The sequence below is a fragment of the Corvus brachyrhynchos genome, unplaced genomic scaffold (genome assembly GCF_000691975.1).
Source record: "Corvus brachyrhynchos isolate BGI_N302 unplaced genomic scaffold, ASM69197v1 scaffold70, whole genome shotgun sequence".
NCBI lineage: Eukaryota > Metazoa > Chordata > Aves > Passeriformes > Corvidae > Corvus > Corvus brachyrhynchos.
Window position 1 is genome coordinate 4,702,179 of NW_008236217.1, and position 25,629 is coordinate 4,727,807.

At 37.7% G+C, this 25,629-nt stretch overlaps 1 protein-coding gene across 1 annotated transcript in view; it reads right to left on the reverse strand.

Moving 5' to 3' along the window:
• Positions 1–25,629, reverse strand: part of SMOC2 (SPARC related modular calcium binding 2) — a 96,948-nt gene that overhangs the window by 40,304 nt on the left and 31,015 nt on the right. The window contains exon 8 of the mRNA XM_008643395.2: positions 3,590–3,776. Coding sequence (XP_008641617.1) covers positions 3,590–3,776 — 187 coding nt within the window. The remainder of the gene's footprint in view (positions 1–3,589; positions 3,777–25,629) is intronic.

Here is a 25,629-nt window from a genome sequence, read left to right on the forward strand (position 1 = left end):
GGTCTTCCTGCCGCCTCTTCTCCCACAGCTGAGTGACTGTGTAGTTGCCAAAAACAAGAGCCCAGCAGACCAAACAGGAAAAAAAAGAGACAGAGACTGATTCTAGGTCCATAGGTGATTCATCAAGGGCTTGGGAAGACCTAGAATTCCCGTCTGTATGACAGTAGGAGCCAAAATGGCACATACTGCACTATACATATGAATAGGAAAGCAAGCTGGTTTATTTTTAAGGATCATCACCTCCAGTTTCATAAACGGTTCATCCTGACATGCAGGATGTGGCAGGAAGCCTGAACAGATGAGCAAAGATCACCTAACAAAATTCACACTTAAAAAGGAAGCATAGAAAGGGTCAGCTGATACAGGAGGAATAGACACTGTTCAAGTGTGCAGGGATGGGGTTAGGAATCTGCTAAGGAGCATGAAGGCAACAAGAAGAACTTCTAACGTGCATATCAGCAGCAAAAAGAAGACAAGGGAAGTGTGAGCCTGCTGCTGGGTGGGACAAGAGACCTTGTGGCAAAGGACAGAGAGAAGGCAGAAGTACTTGATGGCACCTTCTCCTTGGTCTTTACTTGTAAAAACAGTCTTCAGGAATCCCAGGTCCTTGACATCAGTAGTAAAGTCTAGAGCAAGGAAGACTTATCCTGGGTGGTGAAGGATCAAGTCAGGGATTGTTTGAACAAATTGGATATACACAACTCCATGGAACCTGATGGGACGTACCCACAAGTCCTGAGGGAGCTGGCTGATTTGTGGGCCACTCTTAATTATATCTGAAAGGTTGTACTGACTGGGGAAGGTTCCTGGGGACTGGAAGAAAGCCAATGTCACTTCTGTGTTCAAGCAGGGCAAGGAAGAGTCAAATAAGCCAGAAAGACTTACCTCAGTTTCTGAGAAGGTGATGAAGTAAATCCTCCTAGAAGCTATTTCAAAACATATGAAGAAGAAGGTGATTGACAGTAGTCAGGATAGAATTATGAAGAGGGAATCATGCTTGGCCAGTGCTGCAGCTTTCTATGATTCTGTAACTTACTCAGTGGATACAGTGAGACAGGCAGATATTACTTATCTTAATTCTAACTAGGCTTTTGACACTGTCTCTAATCACATTCTCATAGACAAGCTGATGAAGTATGTACTAGATAAATGAACAGAGAGGTGTGCTGAAAACTGGCTGAACAGCCAGCATCAAATATTTGGGATCAGCAGCAAAATTTCAGCTGGAAGCCAGTCACCACTGGAAAGCCCCAAAGCTCGTAGAGACAATATTGTTTAACCTCTTCTTTAGTGACCAGGAAGATGGGACATGGAACAACTTTATTAAGTTTGCAGATGATACAAAATTGGGAGGAAGTGTCTGATACACAAGACAGCTGTGCTGCCATTCAGAGGAGCTTCAACAGGCTGCAGAAATGCAGGAATCTCATGAAGTTCAAAAAAAAGAAAATGCAAAATTCTTGCACCTGGCAAAGATTAACACCCTGCACCAGTACAGGATGGGGCCAACCAGCTGGAAAGCAACTTTGAAGCAAGAACACGGTATTTCTGATGGATGCTGAGTATGAGGCAGCAAAGAAGGCCAGCAGCCTCCAGGGTTGCATTAGAAAAAGTACTCCCATCAGGTCAAGGGAAGAGGTCCTTTCCCTCTGATTCACAATGGGACAATGAGACATATCTGCAATGTTGTGTCCAGCTCTGAGCTCCCCAAACAAGAGAGACATGGACATACTGGAGTGAATGGAGCAAAGGGCCATGAATATAATTGACTGAAGCATTTGATATAGTAAGGAAAGGGTGCTGACAACATTCACCTGGAGAAGAGAAGGCTCAGGGAGGATCTTAATGTTGTCTCTAAGTATCCAAAGAGAGGAAAATAATGAAAGGGGTTCAGAATCTTCTTGGTGATGTCCAGAGGCAGGAAAAAAGGCAATGGACACAAAATAAAATACAGAAAATTTCATGCAAATGTACAAAAATCCCTTATTTTTAACTATGATGGTGATCAAACAGGCTGCTTAGAGAGGCTATGAATTCCTGATCCTTAGAAATACTCAGAATGAACAGGACATAGGCCCTAGCAATCCACTCTAGATGATCTTGCTTTGAGTAGAGGGGTTGGACCAGAGAATCTCCAGAGGTCGCTACCAATCTCAGGTATTCTGTGACTATAATAAAATGATATCAGTAAGAACTAAAAAAAAAAACAACCAAAAACCAAAAAAACCCCACCACAAACCCCTCCCCCCAAAAAAAAACCCAAACCAAAAACACACAGGAAAAAACACAAATTCAAACAAAAACGAAAAACCAAAAAAGACCCCACCAAAAACCAAAACCCAACAAAAACAAAACCACAGCAGAAGCCCCATTGCTTGATGAGCACAAGAAGATTATTTGGACTCAAATTAGGGAACAGGAAATAAAATTATTTAAGTTATTCATTCAAAGAAAGATTATTACTAAAAAGAAGAAACAGTGAACAAACCTAAGGGTGGAGAACAGAGAAAGAGCATAGAAGGGAGTATCAGGAATCTCTAAAAGTCATCTTTACATCCTCACACAATATGTATACTGATCCTATAGTTTCAGGATCAAATTTAGACTATTCTGTTTTGACCATTTATGGACCTCAACTTGCCAGAATCAGTAGATCAACAGCAACTTTAAGTCATAAAATCATGGAATCACTAAGGCTGGAAAAGACCTCTAAGATCATCAAGTCCACTTCAGATGGTACTGTAATTGGCATAGTCTAGGCCATGGTATAAACAGCTAGCAATAAATCAGCACTTGAAGAATACATGAAAAAAGCCTCTCCAAGAATATACTATTTTACAGCAAGTGGCTTATAATGTGTGTTTCTTTCACAAACCCTATGCAAATCATTAAAAAATGATGTTGCCTGAGTTAGAAAAGAGTTATGATTGCATCAAGATACCCATGCTGCTTGCCAGCTCTATATGAGCTTCTACCGCATTCCTACAAGTGCCAAACCTCAATAACCAACTTAAATAGCATCCTTTGGAACCTGATATCTGCTTTGCCTACATCTGCACTGTGTGGCTCACAACACTTTACCATATATCCGGCTCAGCTGAGATGACTGAACTCCAACCTTCTATTAATAACACACTAAAATGATATTTCCTCTCAATGACTTCCCGAGGAGTTGTTCCATCAAAGCCTGTCATATGAAATAGTTGAGGAGGTTGCTGGAAAAATAACTAAGCATTTCTGAGGTTGGACGTGGTTTCTGTCATAGACCATCTTACTTGGTTATTTTATATTCAGGGTAAGGACTGTGAAATTTCCTCTGGGATTATTCATTATATGCTCCAACCCTTGGATTCCCAGCACAAAATAGGAGTAAAGAAGAGGAATAGGACAGCAAACTGCCTGTGTCCTTGCAGAAAGAGCCCATGGCCATCTGGCCCTAATTCTTGATGTCTCTCAAAACATTTCACTTTACAGTGGAAAAAAACTATATGACATAATTCCACCAGCAACAGAAACCTACATCATAGTCCATGGACACTAGGGCATGTTCTCACTACAGCTTTTGAGAACTGAACGTGTACTCCCTTACCTTGTTGATGTACCGGGGATGGGACGTCCCGTATCCACCAGAACACACCAGCAGTAGCCTGTGGAAGGATGGCACTGCACTGGTTTGTAGAGGCCGCCCTGAGCACACTCTGGAATGAACACATTGTCTTTCTGGGGCTGTTTTGCTTCCTCCAGGGCTGACTGAAGTTCTTGATCACATGACGATGCTTTCAGATGGAAAAGAAAAAAGTATTGAAGAAGATAGATGGGAAGAGCCTACTAGATTTATCAAACAGATTTTATATCTTTCTTTGATTGCATATAAGTATTTTCTTTGAGAAGGCTTGCTACAGCCCAAATACCAACTACACTGGTTTAGGCTATATACTGTTAGAAAGTTTAATTTCCTTTTATGAAGCTGCTTCATTTTATAGTCCTAATAACACCTTGAATTCCCCCTTTCCTCTACTTGATACAATCTATGGGTAAGTAAATACTTTGTGACCTTAAAAAAATCTTCATCCACTCCACAGTCCCTAAAGTACTGATTCTTTTCAGAGAGAACAGTAAAAATCCATCTGCTTAGGATTCCTTAAATGAATTATTCATCTAGATATTCATTTGGATGTTTATATTCTGCTCATTTTTTCCAGTTTTGAAGCAATCTCTTAACACAGTGATAATTCTCCCACGTCCTTTTGTGGTGATTCTAGCATTGGCAATGCATCATTTGCTCTGGAGAGCAAAGACCCATGAAAAAAAGTAATACATTTTTATGTAATGTAATCAGTATGTCCAAAAACTTTCTGAGTGTGTGAAAAACTTACATATATACATTCTCAGCCTTTACATGAAACTATGAGGCAAGGTGGAAAGAGCAGAAAACACAGGGCCTGAGAAGGCCTATCAGTTTACACCAGTCAGTAAAATAACACCTCTGGTGAGGATTTTTGGTCACTACTAAACTGGTACATGTGGCACTTCAGAGACAGTAAATGAGAGAGACTCTTTACTCAAGCCCTTATTTTTCCAGGGACTTTAAAATCACTCTTCTGTTATGTGAAATTTAGATTGTTAAATAATACAGTTTCTGTATAATTTCCAAACTATCCGGTAGGAAAAAAAAAACTTAATATTTGAAAAACAAGAATATTAAGCACTCTACAGACATTCAAACTACTGACAGGAAAATTTCAAGCTAGTAGAATTTCAATCAATAAGAGATTCTCTTCAGTTAAAGAACAGTCATTTTAATGTTACAATTAAAAAAAATTGTGGGTAATATATGCTCTTTTTTCAAATCAGTTAAAGAATTTACTTTTTGACTTTTAATAAGTCAGTCCACAAAGAACAAGTTGAATCCTGACTGAATTTTCTAGTCCATTTTAACAAATTTCAGCTTTAGGGTAATCTTGTTTTCTTTTATCCACAGAGTTCAGAAAATGCTTTGCAAATTATAGGCACAAACTGACAGAAATTCACTAATCATGACCAGAATACTACTGCTCCTTGACAGACTTTTGCAAATGTAAATGTCGAAAATCAGTAAGACTTCTGTGGAGGAGAAAAGGTGGTAGGAAGCTAAATACTTTCACACTTTAAATGGCACACAATTCCACTTACACAATGGCCTGGTTTACAAAACTGAGTGGTTTTTTCCAATCCACGTAAAAGGTTTAAAAAAAGAGGATATCACTCGCTAGCTTGATTACACAAGGCACAGATGGAGGTCTTTAGCTGACTTTTTTCCTCTTTTGTTTCATATAGTATTTGAACAGGGTATCTAGGTAAGTCAATGATTTTGCATGTTTTTGTCTTGGTCTACCCACTGACATAAACAGAGATGGAATACCTCTCAAATTGCCAGTGTTTAGATAATAAAGTGTACTTAGAGAATCAGTGTAGTAGCGACAGAAACACTCTTTAAAAAAGGGAAATATTAATTATTTGCATGTTGAAACCTTCACAAAAATAACTATAGTTTGACAAAGTAGAAATCTGTCACCAACATCCTCCTACAGCTGCCAAAATAAATCTTCCTTTCAGTGAATATGGATTATAATGATTATCAAGAAACAAGGCGTGACAACCCTAGAAACACATCACTTACCTTAGTTGTTCACTTTTTATGTTTTGTATATAATCAAACAAAAAAGAGCAAATGGGGTGAAGCAGATGAGAGGGAGGAAATCATTACTCCTCTTTAAACTCCATTAGATTAATATCTCTTTTGTACTGATAAACCTTGGGACCTCGCCATTAGCTACTGCGACCTTCTCGTGGTTTACGTCCTTATAACTAGCAACATAACATGGGGTAGGTATTCTTATCTCTCTGAAACCTAGAGGAGCAATACATTTTTATGCTCCCAACTTTGTTTAGAAAATACTCTGGGGTATAAAGACCACATAGTCAGGTCATCCAGATAGACAAAATGTGTCTGAACCGAGAGGGTGTGATGGAAAATTCCCAGCACAGAAGCAGATATGGACTGTTTCAGCTGTGGGCATAAGGCACACTCCCTAATTTCTGTGAACCTCTAATTTCTACTGATTGAAACAACCCATGAAGGACTGCATTGCTGACTCATGGGCCAGTGCAATCACCTGTTTTGAGGTGGTTTAGGAGACAGTGTTAGACTTAGATAACTGGCCTTTATTGGTTGACTTGCTGAAGCAAGATTTTCTACAAGCTGTTTCTCAAGCTACAAATTTGTATTTTTTGCATTAGGTCATGTTTCTTCTGGTCCTTTTTCTCCCTTAGGTCTGGTTTTAAACATTAGAGGTACAGAAAAGCAGAATTATGGGGAAGATGTCACAGGAGGGCTGAAAATGTGGCTTATAGCTTTAGGATGGACAGTCAGAAGACTGCTTGAACTTAACATCACAAGTGAGACTGGAAACAGAGCAGACAGTAATCAAAGGAAGGTTTAAAGAGAAAGGACTTTCCCCTTCTTGAAACTTTTAATTTCTTATCTTTCCCTTACAGATGGGAAATTTTAACAAGCAGAGGAACTTATCATTGGGCTTGAATTAGTTGACAGATAAAATCTAGATTATTTCTAACAAATTAGGAAAAAAAAAGAATGTGATACACACTACATCTATCAGTTATCTATGAGCCAAATGACTGTCTTTTTATAAATCTGCTGAACAGAGTTCATTAATTTTATGCAACAAAAGTGCAGAATAGCTTATCATTTTTCTCCCTTAGACAATGGATAATGAGCTTCAGGTCAGCTATCAGGCAATCTGCTCAAGAGAGTAATTTCTGAAGTCTAATGGTTTTTGTACACTTCGGACAAAACCATTTGTGTCACCATTACTACTTCCCTGTTTGTTTTCCCCACTCGAACATTGTTCCTACCTAAAGTGCTTATCTATAATCCTGCCTGCCAGAACCAGAACATTAATCCTCTGTGTGATTTCCTCTCCGAGGGAGCCATTCATCCCCTTTCAAACTTTTCTTTCAATTATTTACAACAGGAGTAGTGGAAAGATGCAACTGTAGCCCTGTGATGTGAAGAGCTCTTATCACAAGAGATACCATACCACTGAAAATAATTGCCTTTGTAACGTCAGAAGAGTCATGGTCAACAAACGTTCATTTCCCAGGAGAACCAGTGATAAATGTCATTAGCTTAGAAAATCTCTGACAGTTTGTCCAAACAATCTGACAACAACTATGAACTGGAACCATAACAGATGGATGCCAGAAGTTCATAAAGTTCATATGGAAAAGGATCTATGCCACAATAAAAGTAGGATAAAATACCTTACTCATTAAAATGCATCAAACTTTCTATGGAATGTGTTACTACAATAACATTCTTTCTGGGAACAGAAAAGCACTGATACTCCAGTTTCTTCTTTTCAAGGAATGTGCTTACACTGTTGTTATTTCACTTAATTCCTTCAGTTTTGTCTTGCCAGAAAAAAAGAGATACTTTCCAAGCATCTTAGTAAAAAAATTAGTTAAACATGGCTAAAAAAATCCTTTCTGCATAGTGTATCATGCTAGCCAGCACTATAGCTTAGCTGTGATAATTTATTTCAGGTTAATAAACTTCTCTGCATTTTTTACCCAAACTACATTTTATTTTATATCACTTATAAGCATTGGTGATTCAATACAGACATTTCAATCATATAAGGAAATATACCTTTTTGTCCAGTTTTACACCAAGAACCATTGTACCATCTGCCCAATGACTGAATGACAAAGTAAAATTCTTACTCACCCCTAAGAGTGAGTTAAAAAAATGCTTTAGATGTAATGTATGTTACACTTCCTATGTCAAGGTGTTATTCCATTTCTTCCCTTTTCATTTTAAAGATTAGTTGCTAAACACATTTTTCATGTTCTGGTTTAAGATGCTATTACAATCCATTACAAACAACCAGTTGAAATGCTGCATCTTCTGTCAATAAGAAACACACTTCCGCTAATGTCTCGGAGGATAAGTTTCATGATTTGTATAAAATCTTTGGTCAATTTTTTTTGCCAGTCATCCCTAAGAAAACAGTCTGGATTTCAATGAATCAAGTTAATTTACAAGAAAAATTTTAGAGAAAATTTAAGTTAATTAAGAAAATTTAAATTAATTAAGTTAATTTTTAAGAAAAATACCTCAGTAGTAATAGGATGTTACACTGTAAATCATTATTTATTAAAGACTCCATTTATTCATCTGTGATGGGCTACCTAAACTTTTAAATAATGTTTACTAGGGAATGTCCTAGAGGAGAATAGCAGTGACTTTTCTGGGAAAGTCATCCTGAATAATCTATTTAACTGTGCATTTTTCTGGTGCACATCTAAAACTCTGAGTGCTGTAATATGTATGTTATGATAATCATCTTGTTAGTCTTGTAACGGGCCCCTTATTTCAGAAATTCAAGCAGTTTTTCTGCTGTGTCTTATCACAACTTCTCTCAATGTGTGGAATTTCGTGATTACAAATAATTTGAGTTGTGGTTTTTTTGCATAAATGTAAGTAACTGTATTTATGTGTAAATTTCAATGTGTTCCATAGAAACAAGTTGTCAAACCTGCAGAAAATTACAAATGTTACGTTAACATTTCCTGCCACTATACAAACATTTCCTTCCAATTTCCTTAACCCCACAATGTGTATATAACAAACAGATCCCACTCCAAGAAATTCTGTTTTCAGTTGGTTCCTGCTCCCTCCTTTTCTCATTACCATAATGGGCCATGAAAGGACAATTTAGACAGCCTGGTTTTCAGAGTAAATGGATCTTTTATTAGGGCTTGAAGCTCAGTGTTCTCTCTAGAAAGCAGGTAACAAGAGACCTGTGAACAAAACTACTTCAAAAAGTGAGAAGCATGTTCTAGAGGACTGCAGTGTAACATTACAGGTATTTAATATTGCAGTTCTACCCTTTTTATGGGAGGATATACAGACAGAATATAATCATGTCCAAACTTTAGTATACTTCAATTGTATGACAATTTCTGCTAATTGGAGTGTTATTCAAATCATCTGTCTGTCCTAGTTAATTAAGCCTAATTTAAGCATACTTCAAATACTGATTTACAGAAGATTTGAGCTAGTTTATTTCAATACATCATCATTAGGGTGGATAAATAGTCATCCTATTTATACCCATGCAAGCCTCCAAGAAATTTCACATCTCATGAGAATAAGAATTTGATCCATTTGCTTAGGATGAACCCTCTTTGAACCAGTGAAGTTAATACACCCCAAGGAAACTGATCACAATACGTTTTTACATTTTTAACTAGTTTTTCATAGTCTTCAAGTCTCATTGAATGGAATTCCACTTACATTACACCAAATTGTATTTCCACATATGACTAAAATGTTCACTTTAAAAAGTCAAGTGGGAAGTGGGATAATTTCTATTCAAGCTATGCATTTCCTGCAGAGGAGTTCAAGCTGACTGAATGGCGAAATGGTCCACTAGAGCAGTGGCCCCGTTATTCCAACCCCAGCAAACACGCCCCTTCAAGGTAAACTAACGAGTTCTTTATCTGTCGCTGACCAATTTCATCACCCAGAACCCATTAAGTCTGTTCCTGCTATAAGCACAGCTAATACAAATGACAAAAATTCCCTAAATTATGTCATTCTAGTAAAGGAAAGATGTAACTCCATGGCTTTCTATTTTTTCAGGGTTTCCAGCTTTTGTCTGGACATTCTCTAGCATGACGGATTCCTTCTCTGAAGAGGTACATGAAGTGGTATAATGCACTTTGATTGCCAACTTCCTACCCTTTGTGTACACTAAGTTGTTTTCTTGTCCCTCATGGCCAGAGCATGGGCATCTCTCACCAGCCTTTTTTAAGAAGACCTGTTCTTACAAGAATTTGTCTGCCTGCCACCTCTTGACACTTTCAAGTAACCTCGAGTCTAACTGGAATCAAGTGCAGCTGAATGCTACAACAAAAATGCAAGAATTAATCTGCTCATGCTACTAGTTTCTTATAAAGGCTGTTCATTAACCTGGATCAAACAAAGAGTATTGTGTGGGCCAGGCTTCCCCAGATAAAAGTCCATGGAAAAATACCAATCAAATTCAATGGACAATACATCAGGTTTCAGCTGAACATATTCATATGCACGTATGTTTCCAGTTAAGCCTAATATTTGTTCATGGACCAAGTACTGATTGTAAGAAATAGGTAACATTAATAAACATGCAACCTTAGATCCAACATCTAGATGGCAACCAACACCTAGGACTAAATTACAGCATTAATACTCATCTGCCGCCACGTGTTTTGATTTACGTTAGGTTCAGATACACATCAGCATGAGGGTTCTCAAAGCCTGGAGGAAGCTGGCAATTTTCCTATCCATATCTTTTCTCATTTGTGAAAAAACTTGTGGGAACCAAATATTGCAGGCCCCTTGTGTGCATTTTCAGAGAGCTCTCAATGTACAGCTGATCACTATTTTGCACTTTTGGAGCTTGGGCCGATGATTATGGCTCAAAAAGCAAAAACCTCATGGCTTTAACACAGCCATAATGATTAATTTATGTATTTTATTCCACTGAACAAAGAAGGATAAATCACAGACAGATGCTCTCATTTATCTATGTGGTTTCATATGCAAAGACACTCTAATACAAAAGGAAAACCATCTGAAAATGCACTGAGCCCACTGAAAAAAAGATTCAAAATACAGAGACCACCAGCCCCCATTTAGCTTTACCTGAGAAGAACATAATCACAATCAACATAATCTACTGGTATACAATAAGATTTTCTCAACTTTTACCCTGTGTTTAAGCAGCCAAGTAGCCCTATATCAAACCAAGATTTCTGTAATACATAAATTCTGGTTCTACCAACTGGCAAAAGTTTGGGGGGACATAAGACAGAGGTCTGAAATATAATGGGATGACTTGCTCTCTAATCAAAACCCAAATCCACATGTCTGCTGGAATTTTTAAAAAAGTTTCTGGTTTAGGGAAGATTTTGCACATATCTTTGCAATTCTTTATTTTCTTAAGATTTGAAATCCTGTAACCACAGTTACTGAGAAAGACTGTAACCACAGTCACTGTAAAAGAAAAAGAACTGTTTTGCCTCAAAAAGCCTGCTATTTTCGCATTCTATTTGGTTGTTCCTTTGCTTGCTTGTTTGTTTATTTTAGCCCAACTTCTTGGTAAAAGAGATGAGAAATATTATGCAAGTATTCAAATTTCTCTTCTCACAGAAATATAACTAATTTAAATTAATCAGCTATTCATTTGTGATCCTTTTTCTCTTCACTGCCATTGAATAGATTAAGGGATCAAACTAGCTGCCTCTTTTAAACCTAATGTAATTCTCTATTTTGCCATTCTTACTCAGATGGAATAAAATGGTAGCATGAGATTTGTCCCGACTTGAAAACTCACACAGAAATTAGTCTCCATTTACAAACATGACACAATCTGATTCTAAATGTTTAAATATTAGCATTTACTCCTACAGTAGATAAATAAGAGAGAAACATGAAATGAGTATACATTAGATTATAGATCTGAGTTACTTCAAAGATGCATTTTGCATTAGAGCCAAAATTTTTGTATTGAACTTCTCAGGTCAAATATTTTACTGTACCATCTATGAAATGTGAGACAGCAGTGAATCAAAAGAGGCGTATTTTTGTTAAATCTTTAACAGCAGTGTGTGAAAGTGATAGCAAGCCTTTGCAAAGTGCCAGGTGTGATCCAAGGACTGTTCACACACTACCTTCTTCAATGGATCTTTAAAAAGAACCTTTACACAAATCAAAAATCATTTAAAGTCAACTGGTGAATGACACGGTATCAGGCTTCACAAGGAGAGTGAAAAATCTGGTCTTCTGAGGAGATGAGATCCCTCATCCTTCTTTTGCTCAATTAATGGAAAGAGCATGGATTATCAGCTCCAGGTGTTCTTGCTAGCCTTTGTTAACTTGACTTCCCTAACACGAGAGAGGATAATGTGCAAATGACTGCCCCATCCTGCAAGGATACATCTGAAAGCAGTTATTTGCCAAACAGGATGAAATCTGGTTTTCCTACATGAGAGAAAATACTGGTACCTATATTGCTACATATGGCTGCCTCATCCCGTCAGAGCAGAGCAGCCCCACTGCGTTCAAACTGCAAAACCAACCAAACAAAAAAGCCACCGCCCAAAATTACAGCAAATGAAAATCACTGACTTTCCCAAACACAGTGGCTGGCTGGCCAGCTTGCTGTAGCAATCTGAAGGCTCATTCATTAAGCAAAATTGCGCAAAGCTATCATGCTTGCTTTATGACTATATTCACCAGCAAATGTTAGTCTCCTGCCAGTGGAAAAATCTCTCATTTTTCAAGAGAGATTTCAAGTGAAAATAAAGCTGGTTCACTTTTTCCATAGAGCTGTGAAAATGAAACTCTTTGCCAGGTAAGCTGAGAGTACATATTTGTTTGAGTAGCTCTGCTAAAAATTAAAAAACAAAACAGGCAAACAGGGGTGCTAAATTCATATTTTGACACTTAAATAAACCATCCAGCTTACACGAATGTTTATCCATCTAGCCCTTCCCCTCCATGGAACAGAAGTTGTTTCTCTTCTCCACTTGGGAAACTGAGATACTTACATCAGCGCATGGATATGACTCTGGATACTTGACCTTAGGCACTCAAGTAATTTTCCTTTCAGAGGTGTACAGGGGCATCCCTGGCTGCAGCCTGTGTCATTCTCCTGTCACTGGTTCACACTGCTAATGCTGTTGGCACCATGCAGTGTTATCCAGCCTTATTGCTTAACTCCTGCCTGAGGTGACTGCACCCCACCTACATTTAATTTTCTAAGTATCAACTCATTTCCAGCCACCTTACAGACAGAACCCTGACTACTGTTGCAGAAGCCAGCAGGAGCCAGGAGGGTTTCGGTCTGTTTTATGGGAATGCAATCTGAGATGTGTAGTTTAAAAATGTGCAGATATGTTCAAAAAAATGAGAGTGTTATTTTGCATTTTGGTAGAACTCCTTTACATGTCTCAGAGTATCTTACAAAATGGTCAATACTGTCTGCACCTGTATCTAATTCACAGCAGATTGGATGGGCATTACAGAATGGTAAGAATTTGGCCCTCTGGCACTGAGCAGGAATGCAGAGATTAAACAGGCTGCTGAAACAGAAATTCTCCATTTTTTCCTCAGTGTTTCAGGCAGTAACTTTGACAGCCATAATGCAAAAGTTTATGCTACCATCATTGTCTTGCCTCTCAGATAAGTACCCTTAAAACCTACTTGGTTTAAAAAAATCCCTAAATTAAAAAATTGTAGTAATGCTGAGAACATAATTACACCCTTAAAAGCTAACTTATGACAGATGAATCAAAAATTGGGCACTTTTCTACTGGTTTTTTCTTCTTCATCTTGTCAAAGAGAATGCAAGAAGCAGGTGGAAAATAAGCGTGCATTTTATTGCTTCTGTCTCTACTTACAAGAACTGTGTTGTGCAATGAAAAATCTTTTAACAGAGAAACAAACAAATTCAGTAAGGTGGCATCATCTATTGATGATACTGCTCCCAGAACTCTTGTCCTCAGTATGAGATTTGAAAACATGAACACGAAGCCTGGTCAAAAGGTAACTGCACTGCTTTAACCCTGTATAAAGCTGAAGGCTCATCTTAGATTAAAGGCTGCACAGGTCCTTGCCCACAGCACATTATATCCAAGGCACACTATTTATATAGCACGTAGGATATCAGTATTCATAACAGGAGAGCTCCAGGATTCAGATAGAAGACTGTTTACTGATTTTGGCAAAGTTTTGTGTGCAATAAAGAGGATGAGCCAAAGAAGAGTAAAAGCCAACAAGAATATTCTTATACTAATTCTTTCGGCTCCAATGACTTTTAATATAGTTTTATGTTGCTCTTTCTTTTCTTTTTTTCTTTTGTCATATGGCCATGGTTAAACAGCTCAGCCTGTGCTTTGGTTTCAAGAGCAAAGACAAATCTTTGTCTTGGCTTTACCTTCAAACTTTGGAAAAAAACAAGGGCAGTCTGAATTAAAAATAAAAATTCCAATTCCACCCCACTTTCATCTCTGTTTTCAAAAAGAAATAGTTCTCTGAAGAGTAGATAATGCTAAATATGGTGTGAGAGCGAAACATCCCTAGGTTCTTGAAGAATGGAAGATCTACAATCATATTGAAAATTCCAGGCCAAAATTTCTGCTCTGGTAAACTGGAACCATTCCATTACACACAGTAGGGATTAGCAGCAGCAAAGTCAGTCCCAAGAATATTCAGAAAAATTTTAAAGGCTTCTTAGACAATGCATAGTAGCAAAGACTTTTGAACTAGTAAAATGATAGTTTGAAGTGTGTCTAAGGATCCTTAATCCTTTACAATCTGTGATTACTTTATATGCTCAGAAGATCACTATTTTAGCATGCCACACAAACAACCTGTATAAATGGTACAAGCCTTGCATAAGTACTTCCCAACAATCTATTGTGCGTGAGAGTAAAGAGCAGGTTTCCAAAACTGTTCTTTTTCAAGGTGTTTGCTTGGTATTTCCAGTCCTTTCAGACCTGTTCCGATCTTGTCTCCCCACACAGATGTGCACAACTACCTCAAGCTGTATTTATTTTGAAGCTCTCTACAATGAAGAAAGAAAACCCAAAAGACTGGTTTTGGCAGTACTGCTCAAGTAAAACAGATTCTAAATATTTAACTTTTACAGACAATGAGCATCACAGGAAAGAGCAATGTTGGCATTCAGTCACCTAATAAGGAAACGTTTTTATTACCGCTTATGTGAAGACAGTTCTGTTATTGTTTCTACATATAATGCATTGTGTGCTTTGTGTTTTTTTAAATTGGGAAAATTAAATGTTGTTTAACGGCTTGACAATAATGCAAAAGGAAGCTCAGTGCATGATGCTCCCAGGAGGTTGCAACGCTATTGCAATCAGAGCTGTTGCTAATTAAATCTGCCTATTGTTACAAAGCATTTGGGGCCAAACCAATCAACCACTGGCATAGTTAATGTAGTCCACAAGGGCCTTTAGTGGTACTTGTTTTCATCAATTATGAGGAACAAACATAGGCTAAAGAAGAGTGGAAAATCCTGTGTATTTACAAACCTGCTTGCCTTGGGTCTCATTTGGGAATAACCACAGTACAGTCCCATGGCAGGTACCCTTGAACACTAGTAATTTTGCCTCATACATGTATGCACATTTTCATAAACATAACATGCAGGAGAAGACAGAGGCTCTCCCTTGCACCAGTCATGGGCATCCTCTTTTGCTTGTGTTCTACATACATATTTTACAGTGACACAATGGCAGGTATAGTTTGCATAATGAAGTGGTGGAATCTCCGAAGCACTTGCAAGGAAAAAAATCCAATGTCATGATTTACATGACTGAGACACTGAGACCAACAAACAAAACAAAAGGCATGAAGTCTACATTCAAAACTGAAAAACAGGTTCCTTTTCATTTAGAGAAATACCACTATTCCAACTGGTCAGTTCAACATCTTTTTCTTCACTTCCACCTGCTATACTGCATGTCTGTAAAGCTCCGTTTTGTATTCCATAGTTCTGTACTAGACCCTATCTCAACCACCTTTCTGATGAAACTTTTTTCTGCTTGCATTGATCTGTCCAGACTGTGACAGCCCTCCCCAAAGCAGAGCCAGGGTTAGAGCCCTGGAGCTCCTGGCTAGCAATGAAGCCACGTAAGCAATGAAACCACGCTGTCTCCCTCCACTAGCTGACGTCAGATGTTTTCACATACAATACTTTGTAGGCTGCTTAAGTCTCCACAATGACATCCTGAGGAAGTGATATTGGCACAAAATATAGTCCAAGACTCTGAGCACTATTCAGTCAGACCAACAGCACTGATGTGATGACACTTGTATTGAGTTTTATTTGACAAACTTAAATGAACTTCCACAAAACAACTTACAGTCTTGACTAAGGAAGCATTCTTACTGAGGAAGTGTTCTTACCTAGGATGAATTCTTACTAAGGAAGCATTTTTACTTAGAAAAGCACTGAATTAAGCTGAAATTCACCAGCTTTAGGATCAAACATCTAGGTGCTCCTGCATTTTGGTATCCTTCAGTATCCTGCAGTATGGATACCACAGCTGTACAAGGTATCTCTGAAACAGTCTCTGACATCCTACAAAGATAGGTAAAGACACCTTTCCAAGTTTACTTAATCTAGGAATCAAGCTCTCCCTCCTTTTCTTTGCAGTCACTGCTCAGCTGGGTGCTCCTAAGAACTCTCTACTTGGTTTTGGAGTCACTATATTTTCAGAACACAGCCTGCAAACTCATCGCAGGATCTACAGCCTTTATCCCTTGGTTATTCTTCTCATAAAGCCTCCAATTTAAGCTTCTGGCTGCATTGGTTAAAGAGAAGACGGAAGAAAAGAGAGACGAGAAATCAGTGTTACAAGAAATGTTCAGCAGCATTTGGGATTGAGCAATGATATCCAGGCAAAAACTGAGAACAGGCAGTGAAGATCAGCTATTGACAGAAGAGAAAGAAGACTGCAAAGAAAGGATTGGAAACAGAACAGAACAGGGAATTCCCTGTGTACAAGCAACATTGAGGATGAATAACAGAGACTATAATAATATTGCAGAAGGCTCCAATAAAAGCAGGTATGAAATAAAAGATAAATTAAGCTTAAGTATAATACTCAGATTCACAAACTTTCTAAAGCATATTGGGGATAAAAAGACCTGAAGCAAGGCATTTCTCATCTAGCCTTGCTATGGACAGGTGTGCTCTATATAGAAGCCACACAGGCTCATTTTGACAAGAATATTGAAAAGGTAAGTGCATGATGACATCCTTAGGACCATGGTTACTTATGTGACACAGTATCTGACGTGCAAAGGTGTTAATGAATATTCAGTGTTTCTGAATATAAATATGCTTCAGTGTGCAAAACACATCATCTGGAGACAATCAAGTTGTACATAAAGGTAATAAAGAGAAAATACTTTGTTCGGTCTTTCAGCTGACAATATCAGTGGACTAGAGGAGCCCTTGCGCTGACAACACATTCATTAAAGTCAAGAGGAATTCCAGCTATGCAACAGCAGCAGGATTGCGGTGGCCTGTCCTATCGTCAGAGAGTCAGCAGACTGATATACTACATACTAGCTACTTTATGATTTCATAAAGTGCGCACTGTGTTTCCAAGAGAAGTGATAACACAATCATCTGTCCTGTACTATTAATGTTCCCACAAAGAGAAAAATTAAAACAAAATTAAAAGAAACCTTCCAGGCCTGATTCACACCTCTCCTCATAAATCTTCCAGTGGTATTATCCTTGTAACTCTAGCAGAGTCACTCCTATTTACGCTGCTCTGAGTAAAATGAGGCTTCATGCTTGCTAAAACTAAACCATCTCCTCCTACAGTCATTTGCTATTATTATATTGGACTGTTTAGCTAAAGGGATGAACTACAGGATATGTGACTACATTACAAGTCACTGTTTTATACTAAAGATGTTGGTACGGAAATGGGGAGAAGTGACCTTTCAAACCACTGACATTTATACTGATGTTTTTGGCTTTGCTGCTTCTCTGTTGCGTCAATTCATACCAACTTAAAATCAAATCCTAAAAATGATCTCAGATTTCTTTTAAAATCTGATTAGAAACTGCAAGAATAATAAAACTGTAAATCCCTTAAGCTAAGAGACTTATACAGCCAAACAGGAGAGCAATGAGATTAACAATTTTCTCATTACCTTCTGGCAGTTTGAGATTATGAATTTAGCTACATAATAGGAGCTTTAGGAAAGCCAGAGAGGAAACAAGGTCAGAAGTTACTCAGATCTCTGCTCCCCAAACCAGTTAGGCAAGCAGACAAACAGAAAGCATCCCTACCTCCTCACCAGCCAGAATAACTGGGCACAGGGATGTTCTGAAAGAGTAAACTGAACCACAACAGTGTGGTTGTGAGCCTCTGCAACTAATCACACCTCTGACTCTGTTAGGAGTCTCCATTTTATCTGAGTATGTGCATGAATTCACCAAATAACAGGCAAATATAACCATCAGGATCAACCTTTGTCAGTCCTTTCATCTTTTGGAATTTGCTTTAATACAGATATGAAATTTTGGCCTGATGACTGAGGGAGACACTCAACCTTTCCTGTGATTTGAACCTGAACAGATCTTGCAATTCTGAACTATTTGCATTCTTGCCCCAACTGTATCTCAGATTTTGGGGGCACTAGAAGAGTTAATTTGACTTCATATTCCTCTGCTTCCAGACCAAATATCAATGAGTTTGTTGCCCTGATCTAACTGGGTGTACTGGAAAATAATTCAAGGGCATTAAAAGTCACCCATGTTTGAGGAATTTATGTATTTATAATGCATTCTAATCCCACAAAAACTGCATCTAATCATTCCTTCAAATAGAGGCCAATAAAAGTTTTTTCATTTTGATAAGTTGTTTCTGCTCACTGAAGAACAAAACTGGTAAGTTAAAATATCACTGAGGTCTCACTGGAAAACAATAGTACAAGGTAATTCACTGTTTAAATGGCAAAAACATCATTTTTTTCATTGCTTGTTATGACTGTAATACAGTTGGTTGAAAAATTTTATTTTGACTGTCTGCTGGAAAACCAATTATTTGAATGAAAAGATGTTTTTCATTCAAAGTGTTTCTTTTTGACAAAAAAAGAGACGAGAACAAAACAAAACCCCTCAACAAGCTGTTTCTTTGTGTAGAACTTCACAGAGAACCACAAAATCCAAGGTGCCTACAGGTTTCCTGAGGTGTCTGAGTTTATAAAATAGGGGGACCATTATGTCCTTCATGTACTGTCAGCCTAAGGACTCAGCCCTCAAAAAAGGAAGAACTAATGAAGTTTTAAAATTACAGCTCCAACAAGACATTACAATGAACCATCAAGATTTTGAGTTTTGACCCAAAAACATTCATTTAATTGAAGATCTTGTTTTTTCTTTGAATTTTTGTTTTGAAGATGCATTTTTTTTAGATGAAAATGCATATATTTAAAAAAAAGTTCCTAGTAAGTCATGTGTTTTCCACAGAAGGCTGCATTCTCAACCAGTTTGGCATATTAAGCTTCACCCTCTCTTTTCTCTTGTGTTTTGACCAAGAGAATTTAAGATCTGAAATTTAATTTACAGCCTTAATTGTATTTAAACATAGTTTCATTTGTGGATGAATGAAGATATTTAGCCTGCTGTTTTTAAACGAAAACAGGTATTAAAAATAGCTTAATGAAAAACAGTGGTCTGTCTCTTCAACCACTGCTTCTTCTCCAGTAACACGGAAATCTAGTGCATTGTGGAAACAATACTTAATGTTATTCCTAGGCAGTTATTTGTAGGCACTGCAGAGAGCAGGGAAAACACAGTGTCTAACATTTGTCTGGAGCAGTCTGGTTTGAGAGATGACAGAGCATGATGTACAGAGTGCAGTGAAATGTAAAGCAAGCCAGTAATAATACAATAGCTGGGGTATAGATGAGAAGACCTCAGAGTGGATTTATGTACCTTAGCAACATAGTTTGACTACAAGTTCCCTTGCGTGCATGGAAAGGACACTCAATGCTGGAAACTAACAAAAGAATCCAGAACATTGTATTAAGGACAGGGTAGGGTGAAGGATCCATGGATGACAGTATTAACCTGGGACCTTAACACTGCTGTAAAGAGTCGGGCTAATGCAATAGCTTCATCGCAGACTTGTGGCCAATGCGCAGACTTGGGGCTGAATCCCACCCATCGCACAGAAGTCACTGTAGGCATTGACTTTCTCTTGCTTTTGTACCAAATGGAAAACACTAAAATTACTGATGAAGCCTTAAGGAGTTCCTGCATCACATGGCAATTTTTCACAGAACTAAGGAAAAAGCCAAGAATTTTTCAGAAAATAATTAAGCAATGCATGAACTACAGCACAAGGTGTCAGTCTCTTCAAGAATTTTGTTCAGAGATACATGGCTTGGCAAATAAGAAAGTTGGAATTCATAGGTGATAAATCATCCAATTAAAAATCCCTCCAAATTTAAGCAACCATGACTAGCCATAACCTGACCTGCCAGGGAACGTTACATGGTCCTCCCATGGTCTGTACTTCCATTAACAACAGTCAGATTTTTTTTGTGGAGCAAGCAGTAGAATTCCACAGTTCACATAACTGGTTTTGGCTTCTTTTTCAAACAAAACGTATCCAATTATTGGAAAGGTAGATAGTTGGTTATTTGACTTATCCTGATAGAAGAAAAAACTGCATCTCTGCATGGAACATGGACAATTTCTCCTAACTATCAGGTCATTGGATGATGATGATGGAAGGTCTGGCAGCTCTCACTGTTTATCCTTTTGGAAGACCTATCATCTATATACCACCCAACAATCAGAGTACAGCCATAGCAGATCCATACTGTCTTGACTGAAAGTTTTATCTATTTCCCAGAAAGATTATGTCATTAGATATGATCCAGTCTAATATGTTTCTGTGCATTAACATGATTTACATGATTCTCTGCATCTGTCATTAAAATATAGACCATTAACCTGACATTCTCCTTAAGATTTATGGACCTAATTGATGTTTTTATGATTATGCAATCTGATGTCTGGTAAACCCTAGAAAGCTCTGGGTAGGTGGGGGAGTGCATGTCTGAAAACTAAAGGAGAACTTCAAGCAGGACTGTTGTGTCATTTACTTGCTGTAGAAAGTAATGTGATATAATTAAAAATGGTCAGGAAAGATTACTATCTTTTGGCATCAAATTTTAACACATGCAGTAAAATAGAAATTATCAGCCTTGCATAAAACAGATTTTTTTTTTTTTCCTCCTCACAGTGGGGGTCCAGTAAAGCCCTGGAACATCCTGAGCATAAAGAACATCAACTGGATGTAAAACAGAGCTCTTTTTTTAATGGTTTAGGATGGGAGGATCTTCTCCTGTAGTGGGAGGAAAAAGCTGGAAATGTCAGTGCTTGATCTTTTTTAAGGTTTTGAACTAATATGTAAAATTAAAATGAAGATAAATGAAAATCCTTGTGAAAAGGATTATTAAAGATAGGACAGTTCTATAATAAGCATGATCCAGCAGCCTATGAATTAAGAATGAATCATAATATACAAGCAGTTTGGGGAGGTCTGGAAAGTTTAATCTTCTTGGACGAGTCTGAAAGAACTGAAAGAAAACAGTAATTTTCCTTTACCAATTTAGGTCAGGCAAGGCAAAGAAAGGCAAGGAAAAGAAAGAGGACCAGAATATGTAGAGTAATTTTGTTCACTGGTGAAGAACATATAGAGATTGAAGAGTACTGTTCCCTCTTTTGTAACAGGTAAATCAAGACTAAAATATCATTAAAAATTGCTGCTTAAAGGTAAGATAAAATTCTCTATTAGGAACTAAGTCAACCATTTACTGATTGGCCCTAGTGGTGTGAATATTCAATAGTTTGTAAGCCGTGAGTTTTTCAGCTGCCAGAGGGTATCTTGCAAACAATATTTGGAAAGAATTCTACTCTAAAACTATTGTGGTTCTTGACAGAAAAACAATAACAAATGAACGAGAAGTAAAGAGGACTACCTCCTGCTCTTTAAAATATTTAAAAACATAACAGTAGTGGATATAACAAGTCGTGACAATGCCTCGTGCATCTCCCTACCCAGCAGCTAGGTTTATAGTAAAATACAAATCAGAAATTACGGTTCACTCCAAATAATTAAGTTCCTTCATGAACGCTAAAGGGAATATTTTGTGAATCAGCTACAAGAGACAACCCAGTCTGTGAAGGCCGTAAGACTGATGTTTTGGAAGCTTCCAGTCTTCATCTGCATGTTTTTCTTACTAAACTTCCATGCACTTACTAAACTTGCATGCTTTTCTCTTTAACTTCCATGCATCACTTTGTTGAGTGAACAGGCCAAACAAAAAATGTTCTACCAGCTCATCTCTTTCAGAACCCACAGATTTTACAAGGCCCAAAAGCCAGACCTATGGCAAACATAAAATATTTGGACTTGCTGTAGATGTCATGAAATAATGCTAGTGCCTTTTCTTGTGTAGAGAATTGACCTGCAGATGAGCCCAAAGTAGAAAGTTCACAGTAAAAATGTTTGGACTTGAACTTGTCCAAAATTTGTCAGAGAGAGATTGCCCATCTCTTATGGACTGAGTTCCCATTGACAGAATCCATGTGTTGACTTAATAGCCTGTTGGGATGTTTGAAGATACTGAAAATCAATACTTGTGCCTTCTTCTTTCCTTTCATGGTTTGAATTGAGATTTTAGGGTTCAAGTCAATTCCATTTCAGATACTCTGGATTATCAAACCCCTGTGCCAGAACATCACGGATTTCCAGTAGGTTGTTGTAAATTTTGGCCCATGACAATATCAGATACTCTAGGCAAGACATGGATATATTTCAACAACTTATTACCATGCTTTTGACTTCTCCAGCTACAGCTAATGACTGCATTTACAACACAAGCTTGGGAGTGCAGTTCCTATGGTTGTGTGTGGCTCATACCTCACTAACTGTTAGAAAGAAACACTCTTTAGCGCTGAAATGAGCTAGTAACAGGCAAAAAGCCCCAAGTTTTCTGTGTAATTCAGTGGTTGGCAATTAATGGACCACTTCTACTCATTTCTGAGTGTCCAATATAGGCATAATGTATTAAGAACAAGTAGGAGTCACCCTCATCTACCCCTCCGTTAATGCTAAATACAAGCACATTTGAGAATGGAAGATTAGCCAGGGTTTTGCAGGCCAACACACAACTTCCTAGGAACCCCTGCTGAAAAAGACAGGCAACAAACTTTTAAAATACTTTCTTCCCCCTCTTGCCTATGTTCTTTCCTCACTTCGTTATGACATACATTTTGATTTCCTTCTGTTTTAACTGGTTTCATATCTCAAATCTTCACATTGTGAAAGAAGCCTAATTCAAAATACTTGTAGAAAATTTCTAACTATGTTGTAATAAATATGTAAGTGGGAGCATGCAACTGAATCTTATTTTTTTCTTGCTAGCTCACACAACTTCAACTGCAAGCAATTTATCTTCATTGAACACTAAAAGTAACATCTGGAAAATGCAACAATTAATGAAAATAAATAAAAAGTCACTGAGCTGTTACTCAGTTTTCTGTCTCTATGTCATTAATTTTCCTATGCTTAGAAAGGAATGGCTCTTAGAATTGATGAAATTGGGCAGACACACAAACTCTTACATTTGTTTCCTTTGAAAGAAAATGCTATTTTTTTCTTATGCAGGTTTTTTTTAACTTTAGGACTGACTTTTGTCAGGATAGGCATAACAGGAATAAGTTAAGTTCAGTTTGGAATGAACACGAGCACAGGAGTATGGAACAAGGTTTGCCTTGGTCCTTTATAGGAAGGTGACTTTCAGGAATGATCAGTGCACAGGGATCCCACTGAAGCAATTGCCTCTGAGAAACAAAATCTAGCAAGCTAACAACACAGAAACCTCACTGACAACCAACATAGTTTCCATGTGAGAAAAACTCCTCTGTACAAATGCTTTGAAGCTGTCTGATGACAAGGCAATAAAAACTATTCAGCTCTTAGAATGTCACTCTGTTGTATTATCGGTCTCACTGGCAGAATTTGCCAACAGATTCGGACTAACAGACAGATAAATGCAAGCAGCTATTTTGTACAGATACAGACACATAATTATCACGTTAGATTTAATTATTTTAGTCTATTAAGAAGGTATTCTCAGGAGATGTTATACCAACTGTTTTCATTTGCATTTGCAGCCAGTCTATAATGCATTGCTGTACGTACACGTCAGTGTTTTCCCAGATGGCGTTTTGAGAATGAAACTCCTGTTGGATTGAACTCTCTGGGACTAATTGATAAAATCTTGCAACAGATTTTTAAAGTCCTGAAAATGACAGTCTGTAGCAAAAAGGCAGTAATAAAACACTACTCCATTGTGTCAGAAAATGAAATAAAAATTATGCGTCCCTTTCATTGGTGCACAGGTGAAGTAAAAAATGATGATGATAATGATGATTATATCCAGATACAGTGGTTCAAATTTGGGCACTTTGAAATCACTAAAATCATAGTTTGAGGAGACAACTCATTCTGATTTAAGATTCTTCATTCTGGAGGAAAAACTTCATAATGACTTGATCCACTGCTTTTTGCATAGATGTGTTCAGAATCTTGACAACCTGACCCTGCCTCAGAAGCCTTAATGGCAGATCAGGGTTTTCTCTGAGTCAACCCTATTTTATGATGGATTATGTATGGCTTGTCCTCTAGCACCTGCTTAAAGCATATAAGCAAAAAGATGGCAGAAATCGTGAAGCTGGCACAAACTGCATCACACATCTGGGTGATTCAGATGAAATGCAAACTATTGGGTCAACAAAGAAAGGCAACAATTTCTTCCTCTTCTATTTTTCTGGTCATAGTGGATTATCAACATAACAAACACTAATTTTACAACCCCTTTACAATGCTTATTAAATACACAATCAGTAAATATATGATCAATGAACATACAGATCATTAGAACTAAGAATGTCATACTCTTACATATTTTAGGAGAAAGAATACAGTAGTATAGTAAGAAAATAGAACTGAACAGTAAATAGGTGAAACTGTGCTGTATTTTGGCCACTAGAACAATACTCGATCATTTTTTTTATCTTGAATTATGTTATCACCAGAATCTCCAAGGTCCTTAAGTACCTATGTAAGTATATGACAGGTTATGTATGACTTTTTCTTTCCTGTATTTGCAAAATTAATGAAATTTTACACTAAGTATGGTTTATTCTGTGGTGTACAGATTCTACTGAGAAATTACTGAGTAGTTTAAGAAACTTTTTGAACATTAAAAATATGATCAGTTAAACTCACCCTATTTGTTTTTCATGAAAGTGCTCACAAAATAGACTATAAGAAAATAATGACTCTCAAATTCATGCTAACTAAAGAATTTAGAAGCTTCACTGGGCATTGTGAAAAGGATCAAACTACACTTTGTCTATACTCAAACTCAAAAAACGGCATACAACCTCTGAAAAATATCACACTTTGTTCCCGAGAATCCCACAGGGATATAAACTGCTGATAGAGCAGCTATAGCAAGGAGAACCTAAGAGATTTACAGTCCAGCCTGAGCTCTCCTCAGGGGACTGCATTTTCCCTGTTAGGTGATGGGAAAGTATCTGCACTGTCTTCTCCACTCACATTAAAGTTGCACTGAGCCCCAAAGTGACAGTAACAGGCAATTGCTAAGAACATAGTCCAAAATATCCAGTTTCTTCAAGGTATAAAACCTTCTGTCCTCTGGTCTTTACAAAATACTAAAGCTCTAAAAGAGTAGTACCTGGATTTCCTACTGATACTGGTGTGGGATTAAGTTCATATAAAGCACAGTCAGCTTAATATCAGCTACAGATCTAAACTAGCCCAGTGAGCTCCAGTTACCCAGTCAGCTTCACAGTGCTGGGGGCTGTACAATGAGCTGGGTGGCTCTCCAGGCTCCACTGACTGCACTGATTATAGCACCAC